Here is a 24,862-nt window from a genome sequence, read left to right as displayed (position 1 = left end):
GTGTGCTGGTTTTTTGCGGGTCTGGTTCGCTGTTGTTTTTTGCTGAGGATGGTGGGGGGGGGGGGTAGAGTGGGGGGATTTCTCTCATGTGGATGTAGTTGTGGCAAGTTCAAAAATATTTTCAGCGAGCATCATGTTAAAGTGACGGCTCAGAATTTCTGAAAGGAGGTTCTGGCGAATTGTGAAATGAGACGAAATTAAAATTATTTCTCATCAAAAGTATGTCTGGTGCTGTGACGTACTTAGGTTTTTGTCTGCTGTAGTAAGTGCATGCAATTACCCCATGAGTGTTTTAAGCTTGACACCTTGTTTTAGCTGTGCTTGACGAAAGAAAGGAAGTCATTCCTGCATTGTGTGGGTTCAGTCTGGATATGGTGGCTGAAAAACGGTAGTTGAGAGATGACGTAGAGTGTAGCAGGTGGTGCATTTACAGAAAATCATGACCAAAACATTACTTACAAAAATCCCAAACTAATAACTCAACAGTTGACCTCATGAAAGCAAACAAAACCAAACTAAAGCCAACCAAATTAAACATCAAGTGCACCCAGTTATACTGACTTGGCTCTCTCTGGACTGGTAAAACCCAACCCCCTGTCGTAGGTCATTTGCTTTGTACAGAGGATCTGGGCTCTCGGCTAAAAGGAAAACGCTGCTTCCTGGAGGCGTGGACTGTGTTGAATTTTAAATTTTAGTTGCAAATGTTTGCCTGTGACTTAAGTAATGCGCCAATTCGATGTTGGGGTTTTCTAATCAACAACCGGAAATTGCCAGCACTGTAAACAACCATCCCCCACTGTGCGTACTGAGAAGTGCTAAGTCGAATGAGGAGGCTGCTAATGTTAATTCAATATTTGGAAGCGCTGCTAACATGGACTGAATGTTTATTTCGTCTGTTACCATTGCTAAAACTATAGACAGACTACTGAGCAGAAAATTTACGTCATTGTTCACAACATCTCCTTCCATTTGCTGATTGGCCTGATTTAAATTCTACCAGAGAAATTCATGTCAATGGGAGAAAACCCAGATGGAGCAGTGAAATGAGAATTGAGCAATGGCCCTACTAGGTTCTCTCCTCAACAGCTGCATTATTTTGTTTAAATACTCAAAGCTACTTTAACAAAAATATCTCCAAGAGAATATACACTGCAGTCATCAGTTTAGTGATGCTATGTTACATCAGGACTTTTTCAGGTTACACTTCTTTTCCCCTTCCTGTTGGCTGCAAAGTTCACAAAGTAAAATGCACACATTAAAATGCAGATGTAAAAGTCAAAAATTTGTTGACTTAAACCAAGATGTTCTACAAAGCAGTCTGTAAAAATGCAAAACAAGAACAAACGGCAAATGTTTTCAGAATTCAGAATAAAAATGGCATAAGCAAACGAGAACATTAACCGAAGCTAATAAGATTAAACTCTAAGGTTTTCTGGATTAATACAGACTGCAAATTAAAGATTTGAATGGTTTGTTTGACACTGTAGCAGATAAAGATGGTAGATGTGTCCATGTCCGTGTCCAGCTAATGTGAATTTATACTAAAGGAAGGTGCCAGAAGAATTATCTACTGCACGTCAGTTATTAACCTTTGCTAACTTTTAACAGAAACTTGCTTAATAAATCCTCAACCATCCCTAAAAATTACTCCTGACTAAGAGCTTTGAGAACACAAAAAAGGGAGGGAAAGCGTAACATGCCAACCTCACTACATCCTGCTTTGTGCTGAGAAAAGGAGGAGAAAGGAAAGGGAAAACTAATTTCCTGAAACTCCATTTCTTAAGCGTTGATTAGTAAAAGAGCATAATTAGAGTGAAATGTGAAGTCAGGGTTTTTCAGATTGCGCTGCTTCCTCCAGAAAAAATCAGGCCATGATTAATGAGTAAATGATTAATGAGGGAACTAATTAATCAATTAATTATTAAGCAAGCACTCTGAAAAAGAAAATGGGTAGGATGACAGCGAACAGAGAGTAGAATAGATGCTTAGGTTGTGTCTCGGAGAGGAAGAAAAGGAGCAATCAGGATAAACATCCTGTTTGTTCTGTCAGTTTGTTTCATCTGTAGTTACAGAATAATGAGTACAAAGGATCATAGGAGGAGGTAAAGTCCTATGTGCTGCTTTTCATTTGTCTTTTTTTTTTTTTGAGATAAGTCTGGAAATTTCACGTTCGCAAATTTCCTAAACATACTCGAGTTAAATCCTTGGGCTTCGCATAACATATGCACTTAAATCTCGCACAAAAGTGCCTCCGCAAAAGCTGCGAATGGCAGAGAGCTTCTCTGTCTTTAACTAGGACACCCCATCAATCTTTGATAATCTGCACAGAGGGTCTTTCCTGTGTGACCAGGCTGATGGGACTGATGGGACATCATAGCCAGAACTGATGTATGAAACGCAGACTCCAAATGTAACTGTGATATACTGGACCGTTTCAAGTCAAGTTTGACCTTTTTTTCCAAGTTATTAATCACTGCGGTGAAAGAATATATGTGATCTATCCCTCCCCCAGGAACCCTGCACACCTTCTTCTTTGGCATGGCTTTCTTCTATACCTTTTGCTTAGAGGGGGTGGATTTTTTTTTCTTTTTTTTGTTGTCTGTCAGAAATCCCCAGAGCTACAACACAACAGGATACGGGAGAAAATATTATCTTAAAGCAGACGGGTTTATTGTCTCTATTAAAATGCAGAATTACTCCATAAAGATGCACCCCCCTGAACCCCCTTCTGCCTTCTACCCCTCCTCCCCTGACAACCTGAAACACTTCCTCAAAGCGAGAACATAAGAGAAGAAGCTTTCATCCCCACATATTTTTCCCCGCCGTTTACTGCTGGCCTTATTAAGAGTTGTGAGTGACGGAGGCAGAAAGTGTGCTGGGAGAGTCTCGGGGGGGCTTTGATGGAGGCGGGCGATGGAGCCATAGCGAGGCTGAGGGTGAGATCATGCCTGCGTTTATCCCCTTAAAGTGTTTTATAAAGTTCTTTGTTCCGTGTACCATATTCCCCAACACGCCTTTTCTTCCTCTGTTCATTCTAGTTTATTGTTGCTCCCAAATGGCCACTGACTGGACTAGTGCTGTATTCTGTCCTAATCACACCGTGGCAATTGCAGATTCCCTCAGAGTCAACCGGGTGTGAATAGATCTTTGTCATCCGGGGTGGGCTGGCTCATTAACTGTGAAACCGTGGACATATGGTGGCTGTGTGTTGGGTTGTATCCGAGTGGAGAATGCCATGGGTTGGGCTTTTGACCCTTGCCTCCACCAAAGTCTGCGGTTTGATGAACTTAAACACTTCTTTGTTCGCTTTGTGTCGGGGTGTGTCTTCAAGTGAAGAGTGTTAAGTTTGCGAGTAGGGGCAGATGTGCGCAATGTGACTGGTTTACTAAACACAAAGCACACGGCATCTACGCGGCTGCAGATAAACATGCAAATGTCGCCTTGCCATTAAATGCCCTGCTTGCGTGACGTTAAGTACAGCAATGCAGGAATGCAACAGCGTTGCGTCTCCAGCGGCCAGACTCCTGTGGGGTAATCTGTTTTTGTCATGGTGCGATAAGACTTTTAAGAAGTTGATGAGGATGTCCCAGGCGTCCACTGTTGTGACAATGCCACTCAAAACCAGCCACGTGTAAGAATAAGTGAAGAGTCCAACTTGGGATTATTCGACGGCTACCATCTGGATATTTAAACTTATCTTTAAAGCTCCCTGCCCTCTCATGAAGAAGTTGTTTGGACAAAATCGAATAATAAAGATTGCTCGCCAGGCCAGCCAGCAAGATTCAGTTATAGTATTTTAATTTTCTTTTTATTGGTCTAGTTTGTTTTTATCAACTCAAAATATGAAATACTTAAGACTTATCCAGCCTGAGTAGTTTTAAAACACTCAAAAACAAAAAGTCAGCCTTTTTAATGCTTCTTTAGGATCGGCGCCACCTTAGAATGAGACAAAACATAAAAACCGCAGTATGTATGGACTCAACTGAATTGTTCTACGCTACGTGCACATTTTGAAAGATGACGTTTTTGATTTTCGGAATCGTTGTGGGCAACGCACAGCGGGAGAGCTGGCGCGCCTCTGGTTAAATGCTCACGTTTAGCACACATTCTGCTGAAATGCGTCGAGACAGGATATGCTGCAAGCACAGCTTCTGAATAGAACGAGTTCAAAAAGGATCGCTGCATCCATGCTTGGAAGCGTTGCCACGACGCAGCCTGTGTGAGACGTTAGAAAATAATGGGGGGATATTTTTTGACGCACATCTGATGCTGCAGATTTACGTTTACCTTACTTTTTTTTCTTTTTACTCATTTTGTTCTTGTAAACCCTAAATTGCTAGGCTTAGATCTTTTTTTTTTTAAATCCTAACAATTTAGAGGGGGCTAGCTTGAAAATTGACTATTAATTTATCTTCTGCTAATGTCACTACCTTGTCCTGGCTTCCCACCTCCTCCCATTATGACAACAATATAATAAAACTACTATAATTCTTTTGATTTCCCACTAGAATATTGCAGGTGCCCCCCATCTGGAAACCCCTTTCAGAACTTACTGGATTGGGCCCCTGATCACAACACATTTACTCTTAAGTACTGTATGCTTGCAAAAATAACACTTACTTTGCGGGTCACATCTACAGATAGGCCTAAGGTTTGCAGCTCTGATAAACAAGTGAAGTGTTACAGGGCTCTTAAGCCCATCTGGTGAGATGATCGATCATTAGACAGAGAGTGGAGATAACTCGCTCAGCTTGCCTGCTGGCTACCACTGATCCCATATCACTCTCGCAGGATACGGTATGAATCACAGGAAGTTGAGATCAATCTATATAGATTGTGCTGTGTGATTACAAATGAAGAAAAAAAAAAAATCCCATTTGGATTAGCCCCCTTTAGATGCCTCAGTGTCTGGCTGTGCTTGTGTACTCGACGCTCCCGTCTACGTGCGTTAAATAATAGCTTTTTAACTTTCCCCCCGTACCGATTTTCTGATATTTGCTGTGTCCAATCTGCAATCTGTCCCATCTTTACTCGTTTACTCCGCTCTGTCCATCTCTTCTTAAATCTCCCCGCTTGAGGGAGTCGTCTTTTAAATCTTAATTAAAACAGACTCTGAGTCCCCCCCCCCCACCCGCCACCTCCACCCCTCCACCCTCCTGGGGGCTGGCTGAAAGCAGCTTAGAACAATCAAGAGGATGGATTAGAAGTGAGAAGAAAAGACAAGAAGGGGAGAAGCAAGAGGTGGAGGCTGGGTGCGGATGAATAGAACGGCAAAGACCAATATTGAGGGGAAAGGAGAAAAATGACCCCTTTCCTTCAGCTGAATGATCCTCTCTCCTTCCTCCCTGTGTGTCGACTCAGGGTCTCTCCCTCTCTCTCTCTCAGGGCTCTGGAGTCTTGGCCTGACCTATTGACATTCAGCTTCTCGCCAGATTAAGCAGCGAATGGAGCCTCTAGAAAGGGTAAACACACTGGAGGAACAATGACCAACAGGCAGCAACCTTATTGGATTCTAATTAACTGCCAGGAGAGATGGCTACGGGGATGTTAAGTGCTGTGGGACACAAGTTAAACCCCCAGACCTCAAGCACCACAACTCGCATCACCAATTGTCTTCCTTTATGAGGACTGTTAATGTCCTTTCTGTATATTTATTTGTGTCATTCCGTTTCTCGTTCTCAGGACTCCTACATAGGGGGTTGAGAGAAGCACAAGAAGGATGAAAAGATTATGTAACTTTCTGAGAGCTGAAAAAACAATGAGAATAAATATCCATCCATCCAGCCATTCACTTTCGCAGATTCCACATTTAAAGCTTTGCCAATATACCTAAAGCATACCAGCGTTTTCTATTTAGTATTTAAAAATATGAGTCTGGAAAAGTTCAGAATTTTGACTTAAAAAATGTGTAGGAACTTTAACGTCCTTTAGTTTGAATCACATTACCGTCTGTTTTACATGCGATACATAAGAACAGCAAACAGACACTTTTCAAAGCACAAAGAAATTGTGGGCTGACTCACCCACAATTTTTTTTTTTTTTTGTTTTGTTTTATTTGACAAGGTGGAACGCAGCTTGTCCCCCTGAGGCAGCGGTTTGACTGATCAGGTTAAAATGGGCTGAAAAATCGGGAGAGATTATTTTATATTAAACAGATTGAATTGTCTCCAGTGAAGAATAAGGAAGAAGAAGAGGAAAATCATTTTTCTGCATCGCCCTCAGGAGGAGAAGTGAGGGAGATAAATGGGAAGGAGTGAGCAGCCGATCCTCAGTGGTCACAAATCTGAAAAATGCAACCTTTTCTTCCTTTGCTCCCTCTCCGCGCCCAAAAGATGTGGGGCGCTAATTTGAGGGAGTCCAAACTGGCCGGGCATACATGTGAACGTCCCCCCGCTTGAGCGCTGGGCACTCTTGTCTTTTTTTTTAGTGGTCCCCTGATTAGGCTAACTCACAATGGTGATGTGGTTTCAGGGGTCCCTGGTATGAAACCACAAGCACTAATTAGACTGGGCTCATTAATGCGTTAGTGTGCGGGAGAGAGGACCCGGACCACCAAGGGTTGAGACTGACACGGGAGGGGGGATGCAATGCCTGACTGGAGACAGGCCATTGTCACCTCAGCCGGCATATAAAGCCTTTCATTAATTAGTGTGAAAACACACATGCACACACAGAGCGGCATATGTACACAAAACCACATGCAGACTCTCACTTCCTTGAAAATACACATATTAAGGCTATGGGTATTCCATATACCCACTGCTTGTTAGCACATTACCTTGAATCAAAGAGCCAACGTTTGCCAGAAGAGACGGCTACAAGTGTTATTTGTTGAGGATGATTCCAGCCCAGTGTTATGCGTTTGTCCTTTGGCAACCCTGGCGAGATAAAGTTTTTTTTCTCTCCCGCACAGAACGAACAAACCTCTTCCCTTGTCCCCATCATGTGAGAGCCTCTGAAACCCTCAGAAACCCTCAGAATACTTTTTTTTAAATCAAAGCACGAAGGAAATGAATAAGAGCCTCAGTTGTGATCTGAGCCTGGAGGTGTAAACGGGGGCGGGGGGATCCACATGACCAGTGTCCATTTCCACACCATTACTGCACCAGTCATGGCTGTAATGGCTTGAATTGGGTCATTGATTTCTCTCATCCACCCTGTCTTTCACTCACAAAAAATAAAAAAATAAAAACAGTCTGTGCAGGTTCCGCTATATGAGCCCAGACCTTTTTAAACAGAATGTTGAATGTGCCAAGACAGCTTTGCACTAGATGTAAACCCTAAGCCTACAGCACAGGTACCACTGGTGCTACCTGGGCTGCCTTAGTGGTGCTCTAGAAGGCTTTTGATATCACTTGTTTGCAAAGTAACTGATGTAGATATTTGTTTCATCAGAACCTTCTAAATAGATGTATGTATATTTACTATAATCTGTGGCTATACTTTTGTTGTTTTGAAGACAAAATCTAATTAAGGTGTATTCTCGTTTAAATACTTAATAATGGTACCAAATCACCTACATTTGCTACAAGATATGCTCAGTTATCAGGCTAATTATCAATACAAGGTGATAACAATATTCTATCCATGTTGTGCCTTTAGTCGACATATGAAAGGTTTTGGAGGATAAAAATTAGATGTGCAGCTAAGCTGGTTTTATTGTATCTAAATTCTATGAAAAAGAAAAAACAATTACGCTGACGACTGAGGTTGGGTTGGGTGAGAAAAATCATAATTTTCCAATTTAAATTCCAAATTCAAGGTGATAATTCTGGGAACTATTCCAAATTCAAAACATGGAAATTTCCCCCTTGACTTAAAATGGAACACATGATTGAGCCACATCATTCAACCATTCAGTAGCACAAATGAGAACTTTTTCTTCTTTTTTTCATAAATAAAGTAACTTAGAAAACTTACAAAGTCCAAATTCTGCTTTACTAGTGTTGTAAATTTCATTTCAGTGTGGTGCTACTTGTAAATCCGGTGCATAAAAAGCGGGGGAACTAACGCCTTGAGTCAGAAAAAAATAACCTACATGCAAACTCTCCCGCGCAACCAATGCAGTGAGTCCAGGTTTGAGTTCCTAGAGGGGTTAAACATAGGACTGAGTTTAAATTGGCTTTTTAAAAACTCCCTTGACCGCTCACGGAGTTAAACACGAGCCACTACAGTCTGTCAGATGTCTGTTTAGAGAAAGAGGAATGACTAAGTGGAGGTTTAGAGTGTGGTTAATGGCTAATCTGAAGTGTGACGACTCCAGAGCATCTTCTCTTGACCAGCCTCAATGGGCCTCCAATCAAGCCTGACAAGCCCTTCAATCCTTGGTCAGCAGTTTTAACTGACCTGTGACTGAGTGGCTTCATTAAGGGTCTATTTATCTTTCTCTCTACCAGAGACCTAAAAAAAGGCTTGTGACATGTCCAACACACCAAGGTACCGCCCCACAGGAACCAGAGCAGATGCATCCCTGTATTAGCACATGAAGAGAAAGCTACGAGTGTGGCATAGACATCTAATGAACCACCCTTCATCCCCTGATCAGACTTATGTGGTACCGCCACCTCACGATTTCTTACCAGAGAATGTTTTGCAGGGTATGGAGCTTATGAAGGGCTTGGCATGTGTTGTTAAGAGTAATCCTGCCTGAACAAAATAGCAGACCAGATGAACTCGTGACCTCTAAAAAAGAAAAAAGATGGGGACCCTCCCAAACAAGCCACAACAAACAGCTTTCTGTAGCCACTCTGTGCCTTTGATCTGAAGGAGCTGAGATGAGATCAATCTCCTCTTCCCTCTCTTCTCTTTTGCCCTTTTCTCTTTTCCTGTACAACATCTCCTTATACGTCTCTTTCCCCTCCTGCTGAGCAGGTGTATAAATTGAGGCGCCTTATTCCTGTGGCACTGGGCCGCGCCTAAAAGTGCAGTCTGTGAAGAGAGCTTTTCTCTGCCTGCCTCTCATCTTTTATCCTTTGCATCGCCTCATCTCCTTTACTCACCCTTTTTCCTCTCCCTTTATCCTTCTCCATCCCCTTTACTCCTTTTAACGCGTTCCCTCGCACTCTTGAATATGAAACAGAGGGCCCAAGCCTCTCATCTATCTGAATTCATCAACACCTCCCCGTCTATCTTCTTCTGCACGTCTCTCTTTCAGCCTATTGTCTGTTTAGCTATACGTCTAATTATGCTGTCTCACTTATGTAATTAGTGCAAAAATAAATGGCTGCCATAGCTTGGTGTGTTCCCCTCCCTCACCCTTCCCAGTGCAAGCTCTGAGAAAACAAATTATGGAGTACAATAGGTACAAATGGCTTCTGCACCAAACCACATGATGGATGCATTCTGGGTTCCCTGCATCTCATCCGTTCTCTTTTTTCCCTCACTCTCTTTACTCTTCCTTCTTTCTCCATTATCCCCAGCTCTATATGTCTCTGTTCGGAAACTAGAGAGGACTTGAGCGCTTTCTCACCCACCTACCCCATCATTGGATGGCTATATCATCCGTCTTCTCTTCTTGGCAATGACACTATATTCACCCTGACAAGATATTAAGCAAACTACTTTTTTTCCCCTCCCCATCTTTTCTTTTTCTCTCTGCTCTGAGCTCTTTCCCCGTTCTCTCCAGTGGTTCCCTTTTCTCCACTATCCCCCAGAGCATTCCGTAAACCATGACTGCAAAGCAAACGCCTGGGACTTTCAAAAGCAAACAGCGAGCGTCCCCGTGCCATACCCCCATCTGTGGATAGTCTGAGCGGGGGAACAATCGGTCCCTGTACTCCTCCGCTTCGTTCTATTTCCGGCCCCCAGGGATCTGCGCAACGCAAAGGATATCTCAGTCAGATGGGTGCAATGTGCTGGAACAATGGTTGGACTGCTTCCTCTTTAGAAGATGGGTGTTTGGTTTACCTTAGCCAGCTTGGGAAGCACTTAGCCATGTGTTTTGTTTTTCTTTTGTTGTTTTTTTTGCCCTCCGCATAGCATCTTTACAAAAACGTAGCAAGCGTCTGCCGCACCACCCTTATCTGCACTCTTAAGCTGACACATGGACGCTCATGAGAGGACACGATGCTTAGCCCAGGGTGTTGCATTATCAACTTTCTGTTAATCCGCCTCAGACTTTCAGTCTGTTACCCCTTTGTTGCTTTTCACCTCTGTTGTCTGAGAAGAAGAACAGCAGGTTTTCTTTACACTAACACAAGTATATCCATTACCTGGAATGCTAGGCTCCTGGCAGTAAATCCTTTTGACCCCCCTGTGCCTTTCTTTCTTTTCTCTCTCCCGCTCCGTCTCTCATGCTGAGCCCATTGTTATCTTTGCATCAGCTTTCTTTCCCCAAACAGACAGGAGGAGAGAGACACACCTTACCACCACCCACCATCAATGCCTCGGCCACCTACACACTTTGCTCTTCGCTCGCTTCTCAGAACCACTCAATGGCATTAACGTGTTTTGCCACTCGGGGAACTGCAGTTAAATTTTCAATCAGTAACCTTTGACTGACATCCCTTCAGGTTTTGGATCTCCTCTTCACCTCCTAGGTTGAGATTCCTAAGTTTTCCCAGCAAAAAAAAAAAAGAAAAAAAAAGGGAAACAGAATACAGGCTATGTTTACTCTAAACCCACAGAGAACCTCCTGAAACAACACAGAGCAGCCCAAGCAAAAACAGACCAACTATTTTGGTTATTACTTTGATCAATAACAAAATATTTGTCCTGGAATCGCTGCACGTGTGAACTGATGGAGTTAAAGAAAGTGATGAAAAGGGAGTTTGGAGAGGAATGCTGGATGAAATCAAAGTAACGGTGATCTTTATTCTTCAGTGAGTCCCAATCACATTCATATCAAAGATATTGGCATGACAAGTAGTAAAGAGATTCCTTTTTAATTGTTTGATACAAAGAATAGTTGATACGTAGTCTGTATGTAGCCTAAAGTGTACGGTTATTGCCCTGACCACATGCTGTTTACTAGTGGGCGTGTGTTTAAATACTGGCAAAAGATTGGACATAGGAACTTCCAACTGGACATTTACTGGTCTGAACTAAGCAAAGCGAAAATCTGTCATTTGGTGGTCGACAGTCTATTTCTTGGTGCAACTCCTCTATAACATTCATGTAGTTGATTGTGGAGATGAGGTGTTAATTGAGTTGCAGTGTCGACTGGACAATCTGACTGCACCGTCTAGCTATAGGGGAAAAAAAGCACACGGCCCTGAAGATGTCGGAAACTCATCCCAGCCCATCAGTTACTTTTTCAGTGTCTGCCCTTGACCTCTCTGAGTATGCCTATGTGTTGGGGATGTTGCCTCAGCAAGCTTCTTTTGATCCATTACTATCTGAGCTCTTAGCCCTAGTGCACAGCGCTGAATATTTCAGCTCCTCTGCCACCAACAATCAAATTTCATAAATAGGGAGTGAGAAGTGAAGTAAAATGGATCAGCATCTGGTGTCAAATTAATGCTGTCTGGTGGCACTGCAAATGGGACTTTTCGTTTTTTTGTTTTTTTTCCCGCAAGACTCCCCCTGGCTGCCAAAATCCATACAGCTATCTCTAAACAAGGTTAAATAACACGGCTGGTGAAGATAACACAGGAACAGATATTGCTGCGACGCAGAAGATAAATTTCAATTTGCTGTTGGTTTTTGTCTCTCGGCAGGAGATATGAAATCCTTGTCTTCCCAGGCAGCAATTGATTGGAAAATAAAAATGAATGTGTGGTCCTATATGTCTCATGTTTTTTTTTGTTTTTTTTTCTTTCTTTCTGTCTTGGTTTCTGGGTTTAGAGTCTTCTGGAGCAGTGATACTGTACATCTCTCTAGAAGGAGGTGACACTTGCGTTTTTAGGGGAGATAAATGCAATTCAAGCCTTTCTTGAAATAGCTGCTACTGTATGAACGCGACTCTTCCCCTTGGGGGGATGTTTTAATGAAAGGCACCAAATTAATCCCACTTTCCCCCCTCTTTCCATTACTGTGTTTGCACAGAAGAATAAAAAGGGTAAATAACTTTCTGCTTTTTCCACTCTTTTCTATGCTGATGATACAAGGAAGGGGTGTGTGGGGGGGGGGGGGGGGTCTCAAGGCAGGATGCTGACATGGCCCTCCTTTGCCCTCCTAGTCCCTTTCATTTCCTCTCCAGATCTTCCGACTGACTCAAAGGAAGACATGGTGAGGATGTGAGGATGTGCGGAGACGCACACGGGGACAGAGCGAAGACAAAGACAAAAGGAGGATGGGCGGATAGAGATAAAAATAAAACTGGATGAGGCCAAGTGCCATCAACAGTTTGCTACCTGGCTACTCTTGTGCTTTCCTGTGTTTTGCCTGAGCCAGCAGCGCACATCCAGTTAAGTTGCTCAGAGCTGATAACGACGCCTCAGGACACGCTGCCAAGTTCTTTATCTGTGTTTACCCAAATGGCAAAACTGATTAGAGACGAGCAACGTTATGAAGCTCCATTGTTCTCTGTTTTAGTTCTGTCTTCTTCTTCCGTAAGGGCGGGGGAAGGGGAAGCGTGAGGATATGAAGAGAGCTCGAAAGACAATGGTCTTCAAGACTGTCACAGAAAACAGAGCGTTATTAAAAATCTTGGTCGTGTTGTGCAACTGTTTAGCATTTCCCCATCGAATTTTAAGATTTTAACACAAAAATTGCACAGCTCTTCTTCAGATAATATATTAAGACGCCACATTCTCTTCAAAATGAACTCGTCTTGAAAAACACTATCCAGTTGACTGAACTTTGAAGATGTGTAAAGTGGCACTGTGAGCACAAATTGTGAATGCTTTATTCAGTTTGATACACTGCTTCTAATTTTGTCAATCTTATTGTGAAGTACAAAATGGAGCGGTTCCTGAGTTGTTGCCTAGTTGTGTTGACAGTCAACATACACAGACGTTTCACCGACACCCTGTTACAAAAGTACCGAAGCATCAACAATTAGTTTATAAAATGTATGTTACCTAAGACACTTTGAATTGATGTGGATAATTCTAGATTAAAGAGAGATTTTTGAAATGCAGTCTGAGATTCATAAAACCTCTATATTGTTTTTGAAAAAGAAAAACAAAATGCATTTTATGTCTGTAAAACACATTTTATGATTTGTATGATTTTAACGCCTCTTCCTCTCATGAATCCAACATCAGGCATCATCTCATCTTAAGAGCTGGATGTATTGTCAACCTTTACATATTAGGATAATACTACTGATTAATGGGTATTTCAAGAATCTAGCAATTTTAAATATGATTTCAAGACTGCTGAAATGCTCCGTCCATCATAGTTTGTCTTGTTGTAGTGTTTTTGTTTTGTTTTTTAAGAAAAAAAAAAGTGATGGAGAAACAGAGTTTTCTCCAACAGTGTGGATGATAGTTCAACACAATGATGTCCACCTGTTGCTGTGCAGTGCAGTTACCCCAGATTTTTTTTTTAAAAACAAAGCATTTAGTTAATTTATTCCATAGATCCGTTACGTTTGTATTGCCGTGAAACCATAGCGTATTTACTTAGCGTGATCTTACAGTGAGAAATCTCATCCTGACCCATGTCTAATTCAGATTCCACCTCCAGTACAAAACCCTTCAAGAAACCCGTTACTCAGAGCTCATACAGCATACCCAGCAGAGAGGAAAATATCCATATCTTTGCCATGACTTTGTCTTCTAAATAATGCAATACATTGGTGTTCGGGACTCAGACGTGTTCGAATTCTGCTGTGTTTGCACTATCTCGCACCTCGTCTCTCACACACCTCACTGGCTTGCTGGGGTTTTCTGCCTCTCCAAACTTTCTACCATGGAATCCTTTTATCATTAGGGCTTAAAATTTTTTTTTTTTTTTTTTTATTTTTTTGAAGAAGTAAGGACAAAGCAAAGCGATTCTAACCATGATTCTGGGTTTGTTTGACAAGAGCAACAAGACAGAAAAAAAAAAAAAAAAAAAAAAAAACTTTTGGAAACCTCAGTGGAATTTGTTTCTGTTTACTAGACACTTTTCTGCTTAATCACCAAGATGCCGGTGACACATCTAAGTCTCATCCCCGCTAAGCCTTCCTTCCCACCATATTCCTCTACCCCCGGCTTCTTCTTTAACTGTCCCCATCCAGACTCCATCCAAGAGAATTCAAAGAGCCCGGAGTGTCAGTTCATAAAATATGCACGGCTGCTTAAAGCAAACCTCTTGGGCTCTGTTGTCTCTGCATCCACATACAAAGTTGTGCTCAGTGTAGAGAAGACCCATCTTTAATAATGAGGAAGAGAGGGATGACAAGGGGAGGGGTGGAGAGTATTCCTCGCTTCCCCTGCTACATTACAGTTCTGCATCTGAACTCCATTGCACGAAGTACTGTACATGATAGTGAATGGGGCTTTTCAAAACCTTTGGTGGAAGTCTGCTTTCTGCCTCCGGCCCATTAGGCAGACTTGCTCTCATGTCCTCCCGATTCGCAGTCACACATTCAGGCAACCGGGTAAAAAGAGCTGTGAGAAGAAGAAGGAGAAGAAGAAGAAGAAGCAAGGTGGAAAATTTCCCCCGCATTACACTATAGTGAGACGTGAGTGGCGACACGACTTAAGAGGAAGGGAGAGAAACTTGTAATCTCAGCTCGCAGCCTTTGAACTTGGCCCGATGAGATGCAGGCGACCCAAAGCAAAAGGTTCCAAAGAAGAGCTCACTGAAGATTACTCGGAATACTGATGCAGTGTGGAATCCAATTCCTCTGGGAGCCCTCTGAGAAAGTAAATTATCTGTGTTGAGCAAGCCTACGTACATTGAAATGTAAGCAACGTGCCATGCAAAAAATAATAGAAAAAGGGAAATCACAAGTTGGATACCTTTGCGAGCGCAACCAGTTGTGAGCATATGTGCCTTAAAGAGTGACCCAGTAGATGAGGTCTAGGGTCTCTTAGGTTTTAATTAGGGCAGCTGTCACCGTTTTCATGATTTCTGTTGTGTTTGTGTGGTGAGGGAGCACAAGAGAGAAATGTGAGTGTTTCCAATATGCAGTGGGGTTGAGGTCAAGGGATATATGCCACTGTCTGGTTTTGGCTTCTTCTCATCCAGCTGCTGCTGCTCTGTCAGGGACCGGAGGTTTACTGGTGTCATGTACCCTCCCTCGGGCTTTTTGAATAATGACAAAACCATGCGGAACCGGGGGGCTGGAGGTGAAGACGTACACGTGCAGCAAATGGCCATTTGGGCAAGCTTTGCCATTTTGCTGAGAGCTGCGAGGAGTGGGGGGGGGGGGGGGGGGGGAAAAATGAAAAGACAAAAAAAAGCACGCCAAAGGGTTTTTTTTTTTTCTTTTGATACATAAGTTTAAGCAAAAATAAATAAATAAATAAATAAAATAAAAAAATAGAACAAACAGTTACTAAGTAATATTTTAAAGACACTCTCCATAGAGAGAACACACAGTGACAGTATAACAACTTGACTTGTGCTGGATAATTACTTGAACTATTGACTCATGTATATATTCTACTGTTAACGGCTTTACAGACATGAATCTTACAGCATGCCCACAGCAGTTTTATGACAGTGTTAATTAAATAAGAGCTCCTTTAGTTTCCATAACATAAGCGTCCCTGTTGTTGGCGTCTCAAATATTCCCAAGCAGCCAAATGTATCTCTGTCTAGCACAAGCAGCAAAAATGATTGATTCCAATTACATTTGTCAGTTCTTTTTAAATCCTAAATAAATCTAATTGTGAAAGTTTTTTTTTTTTTGGGGGGGGGGGATACCGACTTAACTTTTATTTGCAAGTACAAATGTACATTTTTTTTTTTTTTGTGAGAGGCCTCCTAGGAGCCCTCCACTGCTGGCCTGGGGGGTCCCTAAGCAGCAGCTTAGTTTGTTTATCCCTTGGGCCGGCTCTGAGCAGCTGCTCAAAAATGCAGCTTGTTGATCCCGATGTTTATACTTCTGTAAACTCTCATAAGCCTAGCAGAACAGCAGTCACAAGTTTCATTTAAATATGCATTGGAACATCTACTAAGATTTCCAAATGCAGAAATATGTAATATTTAGTTTTCTTTTAAAAAATTTATTATAACTTCTTTTTTTTTTTTCTTTTTTTTTTTTTTTCTCAAAGCGCAGTGAGCGCGTTTTGCCCTGCTGGCACATAAACAAAGCGTTAAGTAAATCCTACAAACATGCAAAAGAAAAAGCAGAAGAGGGTGATGATGTGTGTCTTTGTGTGGGGGACGCGAGCGGGGGAGACAGGTGCTTTGTGTCTCTGCTCGCTTGAAGAGAAACAAACGCTCTCACCCAATTTGTCTATCCCACTCACTTTTCCGATCCACGCTCTCTCTCTCTCTCTCCCTCCCTGAGTCCCTCCACATCACTCTCTATGCACCCCGCTGCATCCCCACCTATGCGCCTTTCCTCTGTTTTCACTCAAAATCTACAACCACATCCCGGACCGGTTAATCTTTTCTTAAAGGAAAACCGCCGCCGAGTAACTTTGCAGGGTTGGAGGGACGAGGAGCCGTGCGTGGAGCACCACCAGCGCTTGCAGGACTCGCTTTGTTTGTTTGTCCCATTCATTCTCGTGGATTGGTCCACGCTTTTGTGCTCCGCACTGACTCCCACACATGCTCTGTGCGGTCCAAATCCACAGTTTTCTACTTGCTCAAAGGAAAGCACCCAGAGATGCACTTTGTGTAGGTGCGCCCCGAAGCCGTAATTCTGCGCGAAGTCCCCCCCCCCCACCCACACCCACACACTTAAGAGAAGAGATCCTGTATTTGCACAAGAGCAGAGACCATTTGGGATAAACCCAAATTACGCATTCACATTATTCACTCGGGCACACATGGGGTGAAATCCTTTGATGCAGCTGGCAGCTGCCTTTTCTTTCTTTTCTTTTCTTTTTTTAAATAAGTGATTAAACATTTACTGGTCATTAACAGCTGTGAAATGTAGCATTGCAGCAGACCAGCGCACTGAGGCGACTTGACGCAGCGCCATATGGAGCAGCAATCCATCCCCTTCCATCAATACAGACCTGCAGGCTAAATAATAAAACAAAACTGAATAGAAACATCTTACCTGTCACCATAAGGCAAAAGACGAGATATAGAGAAGTCATTTCAGACATCCTGCCCACTGACTGTGTTGGGTGAAAAGATCTGCGCCGACCGAGACGGCTGGGTCCACCGCGGCACCAGAATCAGAAGAAAAAGCGCACCGAGATCTGTCTATAACCGCATCCAGCGTGGAGAAATGACTCTGAACGCTCCGATCAGTGCTTAAACTCTCACTTAGCTGTAAATCTCCATAGTTGGTAACTTTCCCGCAGCATCAGCTCGTTTCTCCAGTGTCTGTTCCTTTGCCTCGCTGGCACGGCTCTTGCCTCCTTGCTCTGCTCTCCGGTAGACTGTCAAGAGATTCGCACGCCTCAGCCGAGCTTCACAATGTCCGCGGTCCGCCTTTAAGTCTTCTCCAGCATGCTGCTGATGCTGACCCGGAGTCGCTCGGAAGCGATCTGTACTCTCCGCCACAGCGCGCAGCGAAACAATTCCGATGAAGTTGCCTGTCTGCGGTCCGCTGGAGTCTCTGCTCTCACTCTGCTCTGACTCTGCTCTCACTGTACCTCACACTCTCTGCCTCCGTGTCCCTCACACAGGCTTCTTCCTCCCAGGCGGGTCTCCTTGCTTTTACTCCTCTCCCCTTCTTCCCAATAGGAAATGCGCTCTGACAGTCATCTGGTGGTGGGACTCAAATCTGGCAAGAGCTGGCTCGCAGTAGCACCGTGTGCCTCAGATGCTTCATCCGGAGGGTGCCCACCCCCCCGGCGGCCCACGCCCCCAGTGGGGCTACCATTGGCTGAGCAGGCGTCAGGAGGAGCGTTTTAAAAAACAGTTCATCTCTGTTAAATGACTGCACGACGAAAGACGACTCCCGTCGTAAAAATTTGAAGTGTATACAACGATGAATTCAAATCCTAGAATGTTGTCTGCTTCATTGCGGCCAAGATAACTTCAGTTTCCTGGTGGTACAACATGATTCTAAGTATTCAATAAGCAGGGTTTCCAAATGTCCAGATTATCAGTAAATTGCGTTCATTTAAATTTCTTCCACTTGATTTTTTTTTTTATTTTTTTTACCAAAACCCCAGCTATATGTTGTTAGCACTATTCCCTTGCAGCATGTACGTATCATTCTTACCGAACAGAGTTGTTTGAAAAAGTTTTCCCCTCTTCCTGGTCATTTTTTTTTTTTTTTTTGCTTGTTTGTTGCACTTCAGTGTTTCATAAACAATAAAATGCAGTTAATCCAAACCTGCATGTGTGAATAGTGATTGCCCCACTAAATCTAGTAACCGGGTTGGCCATCCTTAGCAGCAACAACTACAATCAAGTGTTTGTGATAACTTGCAATGAGTATTTTTACAGCGCTGTGGAGGAATTTTGACCCACTCATCTTGCCACATTGGCAAAACAAATCTTAACAGGTCGAAATCAAGATTTTGACCTGTTAAGCTTTGTTGTTGAGCCTTACTGTCCTTTTTGCTCTGCATTGGTTTCCAACTTGGAACTCTTGTCTGCAGCCCATTTTTGCCTCATCTCTTTCTTATGGTGGAGACATGAAGTCTGACCCCTAACTGAGGCAACTGAGGCATGCGATTCTTTGCATGTTGTTGTGGGGTCTTTGATGAGTCATCTGAGCGCACCTGGGGTAATTTTCTTCTTAGCTGGCCACTCCTGGGAAGCTTCACCACTCCTCCATGACCGTCTGTGGATAATGTCACCCAAAGCTTTGTGACTCTTTCCAGACTTATTGCTTTCTTTTTAATCTGTTCCTGAATTTCTTTAGACATGATGCAGCTAGCATTTGAGGATCATGTGGTGTACTTAATTTTTTTTTCAGGCAGGTACTATTCAAGTTATGTCTACACCGAGAACAGGTGTGACAGCACTCAAGCCTAGATGTGGCCAGAGAAACTGAATTCAGATGTGAAAATACCACAGTTATGTTTTAACGGGAGCGAATGTAGATTTAGATTTTTTTTCTTGTCCATTTCATGCCATAGGCTAAGCTTTTAAGCACATTTTGTAAGTTTGAATAGCATTGAATCAGGGGTACTGACAGGACAAAGATCCAATAAAGTGGTAAATGGCTTGTACTTGCATAGCGCTTCATCAAGCCCAGAGGATGCCAAAGCGCTTTACATTACAGTCATTCACCCATTTACCCACACACTCGCACTAATCAGAACTATTTTTGGAATGGGTAAAAGAGGCCGACATTAAGCTTCTGGAATAGCCTCGTCTTTGACACCTCCTCCAAAGAGGTCTTCAACTCTCAAAGGTTCTGGCGTTTTCTTCTATGCACTCTGATCTTCTGTTTTTTTTTTTCATTGCTTTCCAGTTGGATCTAACTCCAGGTGGCTGAGTTGGCAGTTTTTCTTTTTCTGCGTCCGTTTGAGAGTTTCTGATGATTCCTTTGGCACCTCTGTCAGAAATCTTCCAGTGAGTAGCTGGTTTGGACTGATTTATAGTGAAATGATGTTCTCTCTACTTCCAGATCCCGGTCCCAATGGCACTTCATTGGAGCAGAGAATTTTAGACTAACGTCTGAAATCAATAATATAAAAATGTTTTGTGTCTATAAGGTTGCGAGTGTGCTTTGATCTTTGCCCAGCCTCAGGTGCTTATGTGTGACACGCTGGCCCATTAGAGGCCTTCAAATTAGAACTAAACACACTGGTATTACTTTGCATTGACAGATATTTTCATGGGTATTATTACCTTATATGAGTAGTCATTTGATTGTAAAAAAAAAAAAGAAAAAAAGACAACTATTGTCAGTTTTCAAATTAGTATTAACCTGTAAGTTTATAATTCACCTTCTTTCAGCTATTGTCATTGTGCTGTAGATGCTAAGATGAACGGAAGCAAAATTACCATATTCCAACAAAAGCCTCAGCTTTTATAAGAGATGAGAACAGTGCTGTCTGTTACTCGCCTGTGGCTGTTTGTAGTCTTCTTCTTTGATGTTGTTCATTACTTATTTAAGGATCTATTGATTAGTCAAAATAATAGGCCTTTCAGTCATCTGGTTAATCAGTCTTTCATTTGTATATTGTGCCAAGCAAAGCCTGAGGCTCATTTATTGTCGACACAACCTTCCTTATAAGCGCGCACGCGCACACACACAAATATAAAGGTACACATGCATAAAATGTGCCTGTTAACTCATCCAGGTGGTTCAAGCTCTGTAAGACTGTGAAAAATTCATCAAAGAGCCTCGACTTGGACGCTGAGGACTTCAACACATGTGGATCTCTGAAAACATCAACCGTACACACACGCACACACACAAATAGAAACTGATTCTCTCTCGCTCTCTTTTTAAAATGAAAAAATTAGTTAAACACTGAACTATACTGATTAGGGTTTGCTCCTCAAGAGGCTCCCCCCCCCCTTCTAAACAGTAGTTTCAAAACCCCAGGGTTGGCCTTCCTGTTTATTGCCTCCCTGTAATGCAAACATAAGGGTCCCCTGCCAGTAAACACATGTTGATGGAAGAAACAGCTTGCACAGCTGGGAAGCCAACCCAGGTTAGTGTGTATGTGAGCACGTCAGTAAATGAGCGTGTCTCTGTGTGTGTATGTGTGTGTTTACGTGTGAAAATAGATGCTTACTTGATGTTTTTTACTTACGTCAGTTCAGATGCGGTGTACACTTCTAAATGCTTTAGATGTGGATCAAAAGAAGAAAGTTGTCAATCCCACACACACACACACACGCAAGCATGCAAACGCAAATGAACACTAAGCATCGGGGTGAGTGTCAGCCAAAGGGTGTAAATGTGAAACCGTCAATCAGTCACCAAAAGCGCGCTTTGGGTGAGCAGTACAACGGCAGGGAGCCTTCACCAGTTGTGCTCTGCTAATAAAATCAACATCCATTGTGTGAAGTCTGTCACTATGCATGACTCTGTGATTGAAATGCGTGGTCTCCTATGGCTCACACAGATGGACAAGAAGATGAGGCAAAACAGATGACACATGCCGCAGCATCACTTTGAGCCAATAGTCTTAATTATACTGGCCTCGGTGGCATCAAATGGAGGGCGCCCAAACTCCCCGAGCTTTTGAGAGGGTGAATAATTTATAAGTGAAAAAGGGGGTTTTCAGCTGTGGGTTTATTAATAATAAATATGGTTTGATATTTACTAAACTGTTCAGAGAGAGAAAGGGGGTGACAGTTAAAACATTGTTTGCATGGTAATTGTAAGGAGGTAATAAATAAGGCATGAAGTGGAAACATATGGAAATGTGATTCATGGGGAAATGAGAATAATTGAACAAAAATATTATCCCACTCCGCTTATGACCCGAGGTCAATTAAGAAAAGAGACGTCAGTCACTGTGAGCGGCATTCTGGGTTGGAGAATTACAATCTTTTGCTTTTCCCTTTGTCTCACGTAAAAGCGGTTAACATTCGATGTAGGAATTTATTCATGCCGACAGAAACCAGATTAAGCTGAATATCGAGCTCATTTCAACAGAAAAGGAAAGAGATTTCCTGAAAAAAAGTGAACTCGGCAAAGCATGAGAAAGAAGTTTAGGAATGTGAGTTTTGTTTTGGTCCAGCGTCCTCTAATGTTGTTGGAAAGCCTCACATAGTCATAAATGGAAGAAAAATGTTTTTGCATTCCATGGGTGGTTCATCCATTTAAACAGATGAAGCAGCACTTAATGTAAATTTAGCAAAAGAGTGGTCTCAGAAATATGCAAAATGAGCGCTACTTGGTAACATAGCATTTTATGTGAAATGCACTTAATGTGTCGAAATGATGCGCTTTTACCACAGTGTAAAAAAAAAAATAATAAAAAAAAAAAACAAGTTTTTCCTCATTCAACATTAAGGGTGATGAAACCCACAGAGTACATTGCAGATTCCATTGTCTTAGATTATGCATTGGTTCTAAAAGCTAAAACTATTTTAATGCAGTTCTTGGATTAAGTTTGGTGTTGTTGGCAGTGTTAATTCATGCATATTTTTCCAGACCTTGCATATGCATTTTAATAACTGTACAGTACGATTTTTTTAAGTTTTAAAGTTACCCCCGTACTGTACAGTTTCTTTGTATTATATCTTTACTTTGTCTAAATCTGCATTATAATATTTGCCCGCCACTGGTTGGCTAGTTGAGACCAAACACCCGATTCAAGACTTTTGTCATCCAGTTATAAAGAGAAAGAGAAAAGAGAAAAACCAGGGAAACAGACATTTTTGAGCTTGTTTTAATTTATCACACGATTAACTGATTTACTGCTTATTGCGGCGGGCGTATTATTATGTAATATGATGTCATGCCCACAAATAGTTGCGTGCCAAATGCAAATAAAGTCAAGACAAAGAACATTTCACATCCAACTGTTTTATATGCGACACCAAGCTGATATAGTGACAGTGACAGCAGGGTTGCTCACCATGGCACAGCAGGACATCTAATTGATACACAAGCTTTTCTGAATTGATATTGACTTTGAAAAAAAGAAAAAAAAAGAAATGCAACGCACTGATAAATCAATATTTTGACCCATTTTGAAAACGAAGCTCCCGGGATGTCGTCATCGTACAACGTATAGATTCCACATGTTGCATTCTGTTTGTACTTTGTTTGTCTGAGCAATCAGGTAATTAGCGCGCTCGTGAATGTTAATGAGCAAATGTGACGTAGTTTGCGGTTACTCCCATTGATCTTTCCCCAGCCATGTTTGGTACTGGTTCAGTTGCTTTCATCTTTTACATTTAAAAGAAAGCACCTGTATTATAAATTAATGATGCATCTAATTATCCAGCCAATATGCATTTTTGGGACCCATAAAGACTTCCTCATATGGTCCGATACTATTTGGGCCCAGGGCTTAGAAATGGGCTTCTTGCACGAGACCTATAAACTGTAACGCATATCATCAAACCGTCTTTTCGCACCCTTTGTAGATCTCAGTTGGGTCTCGAATGGTCGTAAAAATACCAGTTTAAATTTTTCAACACATCCAGAGCTCGCATGGGTCAGACTTTTTTTTTTTTTTTTTTTTTCAGTGTTGTTTGAACGAACAAATAACACTGAACCGTTATGCAACTATACCAAATGCCCCATCTGGGGCACATTCCTCAGCCCATTTTCTGCACATATGGGTCCCATATGTAAATGCTGACTGGATAGAAATGCCGCCAGATGAATAGCGGAATGAAAGGTTCTCTGCTTGTTAGTGGCATGATTGGGAACAATTAACAATGTTTAAATATTTACATGTTTAAATAGTAGTTGTGTGCTTGAGAAAAAAATGAAGTATTCTTATTCCATTACTGAGAAAAAAAAAATCATCATGGTTTGTGTTTAGACAACACAAAATCAATGCTCTTTATTACTAGAGTAAGCATTTGGAGTTTTAATAGTTCTTGATTAACATTTTGCTTTTACTGCAGTATTTTAGTTTGTGGTAGGGTTTGAGGTTTGCGCTGCCATCCGTGTGAGGAACATTACACCAGCTTTTACTGTAATTGTGATATTGAATGTAGAGTTGATCTGTGTCAACCATAACTCTAACTGCTGCTACAGCCTCATAACTCATGAGAGCATACAGTATTCCTTTGCAAGGCGGCGGCACCCATCTGCCCGGCTTGTGAGCAATTCAAAACCCGTCTCCGATAATATGACGTCAACCCTCCGCACTGGCTTGAAATTTGCAAATTTAGCAGTTTCTTTATGTGTGATTGAGGAGCAGGAGGAGAGCCATTAAAGCCCAACACAGACCTGGGGCTTGCTCTGCAGTCTATAGGACTATTCCCTGGCTCATATCAAATCCACGTCCTTTGCCCCGATATCAGAATATGACTCTGGCCCCCCATGGATTCTGTTTTTGTCTGTAATGAAAGTCTCTCAGGGGATCAGGTTGAGGGATTCTTTTTCTCAAGGGTCAAGGAGAGGTTGAGGCTTTTGGTTCAAACTGTGCTCGGAAAAATGGTGTGGATTACAGGAATGTGGCCATTGCCCCTGAGTGTTCCAGCCAGTCCTATAATCTGACACATTACTGCAGATAAAGACGCCAGTGTTGAGGGAAATGTAACAAAAAAAAACAAACAAAAAAAAAAAAAATCGTTATGGTTGATGTTTTCGGTCTTCTTTCCAAGTTCGTCACTTCACAAAATATTAACTGGGTCCCTTTAAATTTAAAGTCAGACAAACTGGGTCCATGGCCACCCTGAGTGTTTCTTCAGTGATAAGTACAGCAGTAAGCTGTCTAAAATATTCATGCTCTGATGCAGAGTTGTTGTCCCTTGATGGGCCTCGCCATGTGCAACATCTGTTCCCGATGTCATGGCGCACTCCTGTGTGCCAGAAAAGCCCTGCTGGCGTTCGTGGTATCTCTACTGTACTATGACTTATCCAGACACACACTCGCACCCACACACACACACACAGACACACACTACTCCAACCCGGCTCTGATAAAATCTGAAACGACGACAGTAATCCAGTCCACTGGACAGAACTATTTAACTTCTCTGCTAATCCATAAACATAGATTAAGGCGCTTTAGTTTCATACTCAGATAAGCAATTCTGTTATTCCCTGACGAACGTTTCACTTCATTTCCTGCTCCATCTACATTTCATGAATATTTGGAGACGATTCTAGGATGACTCCTTAGTGGGACAGACCACTGGTGTTTTGAAACAATGTACTTTGTAAGCTGCCAGCAAATTAAACTGCTATTGTGTTGATGCTGCTGCCTTATAACAAGATGGTGAAGTTCACTTCACTGACATCCCCCCAAAAGACTAAATAAAATGTCATCCATGTTGCAGTCCTTCGCTTATAGTGTCATTAACCCT

At 42.3% G+C, this 24,862-nt stretch overlaps 1 protein-coding gene and 1 long non-coding RNA gene across 3 annotated transcripts in view; one reads left to right on the top strand and one right to left on the bottom strand.

Annotated features, from left to right (window-relative positions):
- Positions 1–13,951, top strand: part of LOC106945867 (uncharacterized) — a 52,622-nt gene extending 38,671 nt beyond the window's left edge. The window contains exon 2 of the long non-coding RNA XR_001424647.1: positions 5,386–13,951. This is a non-coding gene — a long non-coding RNA (uncharacterized LOC106945867). The remainder of the gene's footprint in view (positions 1–5,385) is intronic.
- Positions 1–17,781, bottom strand: part of kirrel3l (kirre like nephrin family adhesion molecule 3, like) — a 54,531-nt gene extending 36,750 nt beyond the window's left edge. For both annotated transcript variants that reach the window (XM_015029852.1, XM_015029853.1), the window contains exon 1: positions 17,055–17,781. In XM_015029852.1, coding sequence (XP_014885338.1) covers positions 17,055–17,103 — 49 coding nt within the window. In that variant the 5' untranslated portion in view covers positions 17,104–17,781. The remainder of the gene's footprint in view (positions 1–17,054) is intronic.
- Positions 17,782–24,862: the final 7,081 nt, after the last annotated feature.

Source organism: Poecilia latipinna, unplaced genomic scaffold (assembly GCF_001443285.1).
Source record: "Poecilia latipinna isolate Pla-1442-1.1 unplaced genomic scaffold, P_latipinna-1.0 Scaffold165, whole genome shotgun sequence".
Lineage (NCBI taxonomy): Eukaryota > Metazoa > Chordata > Actinopteri > Cyprinodontiformes > Poeciliidae > Poecilia > Poecilia latipinna.
Note: the sequence above shows the minus strand (reverse complement) of the source record. Positions and strands in the feature narration are given on the sequence as shown.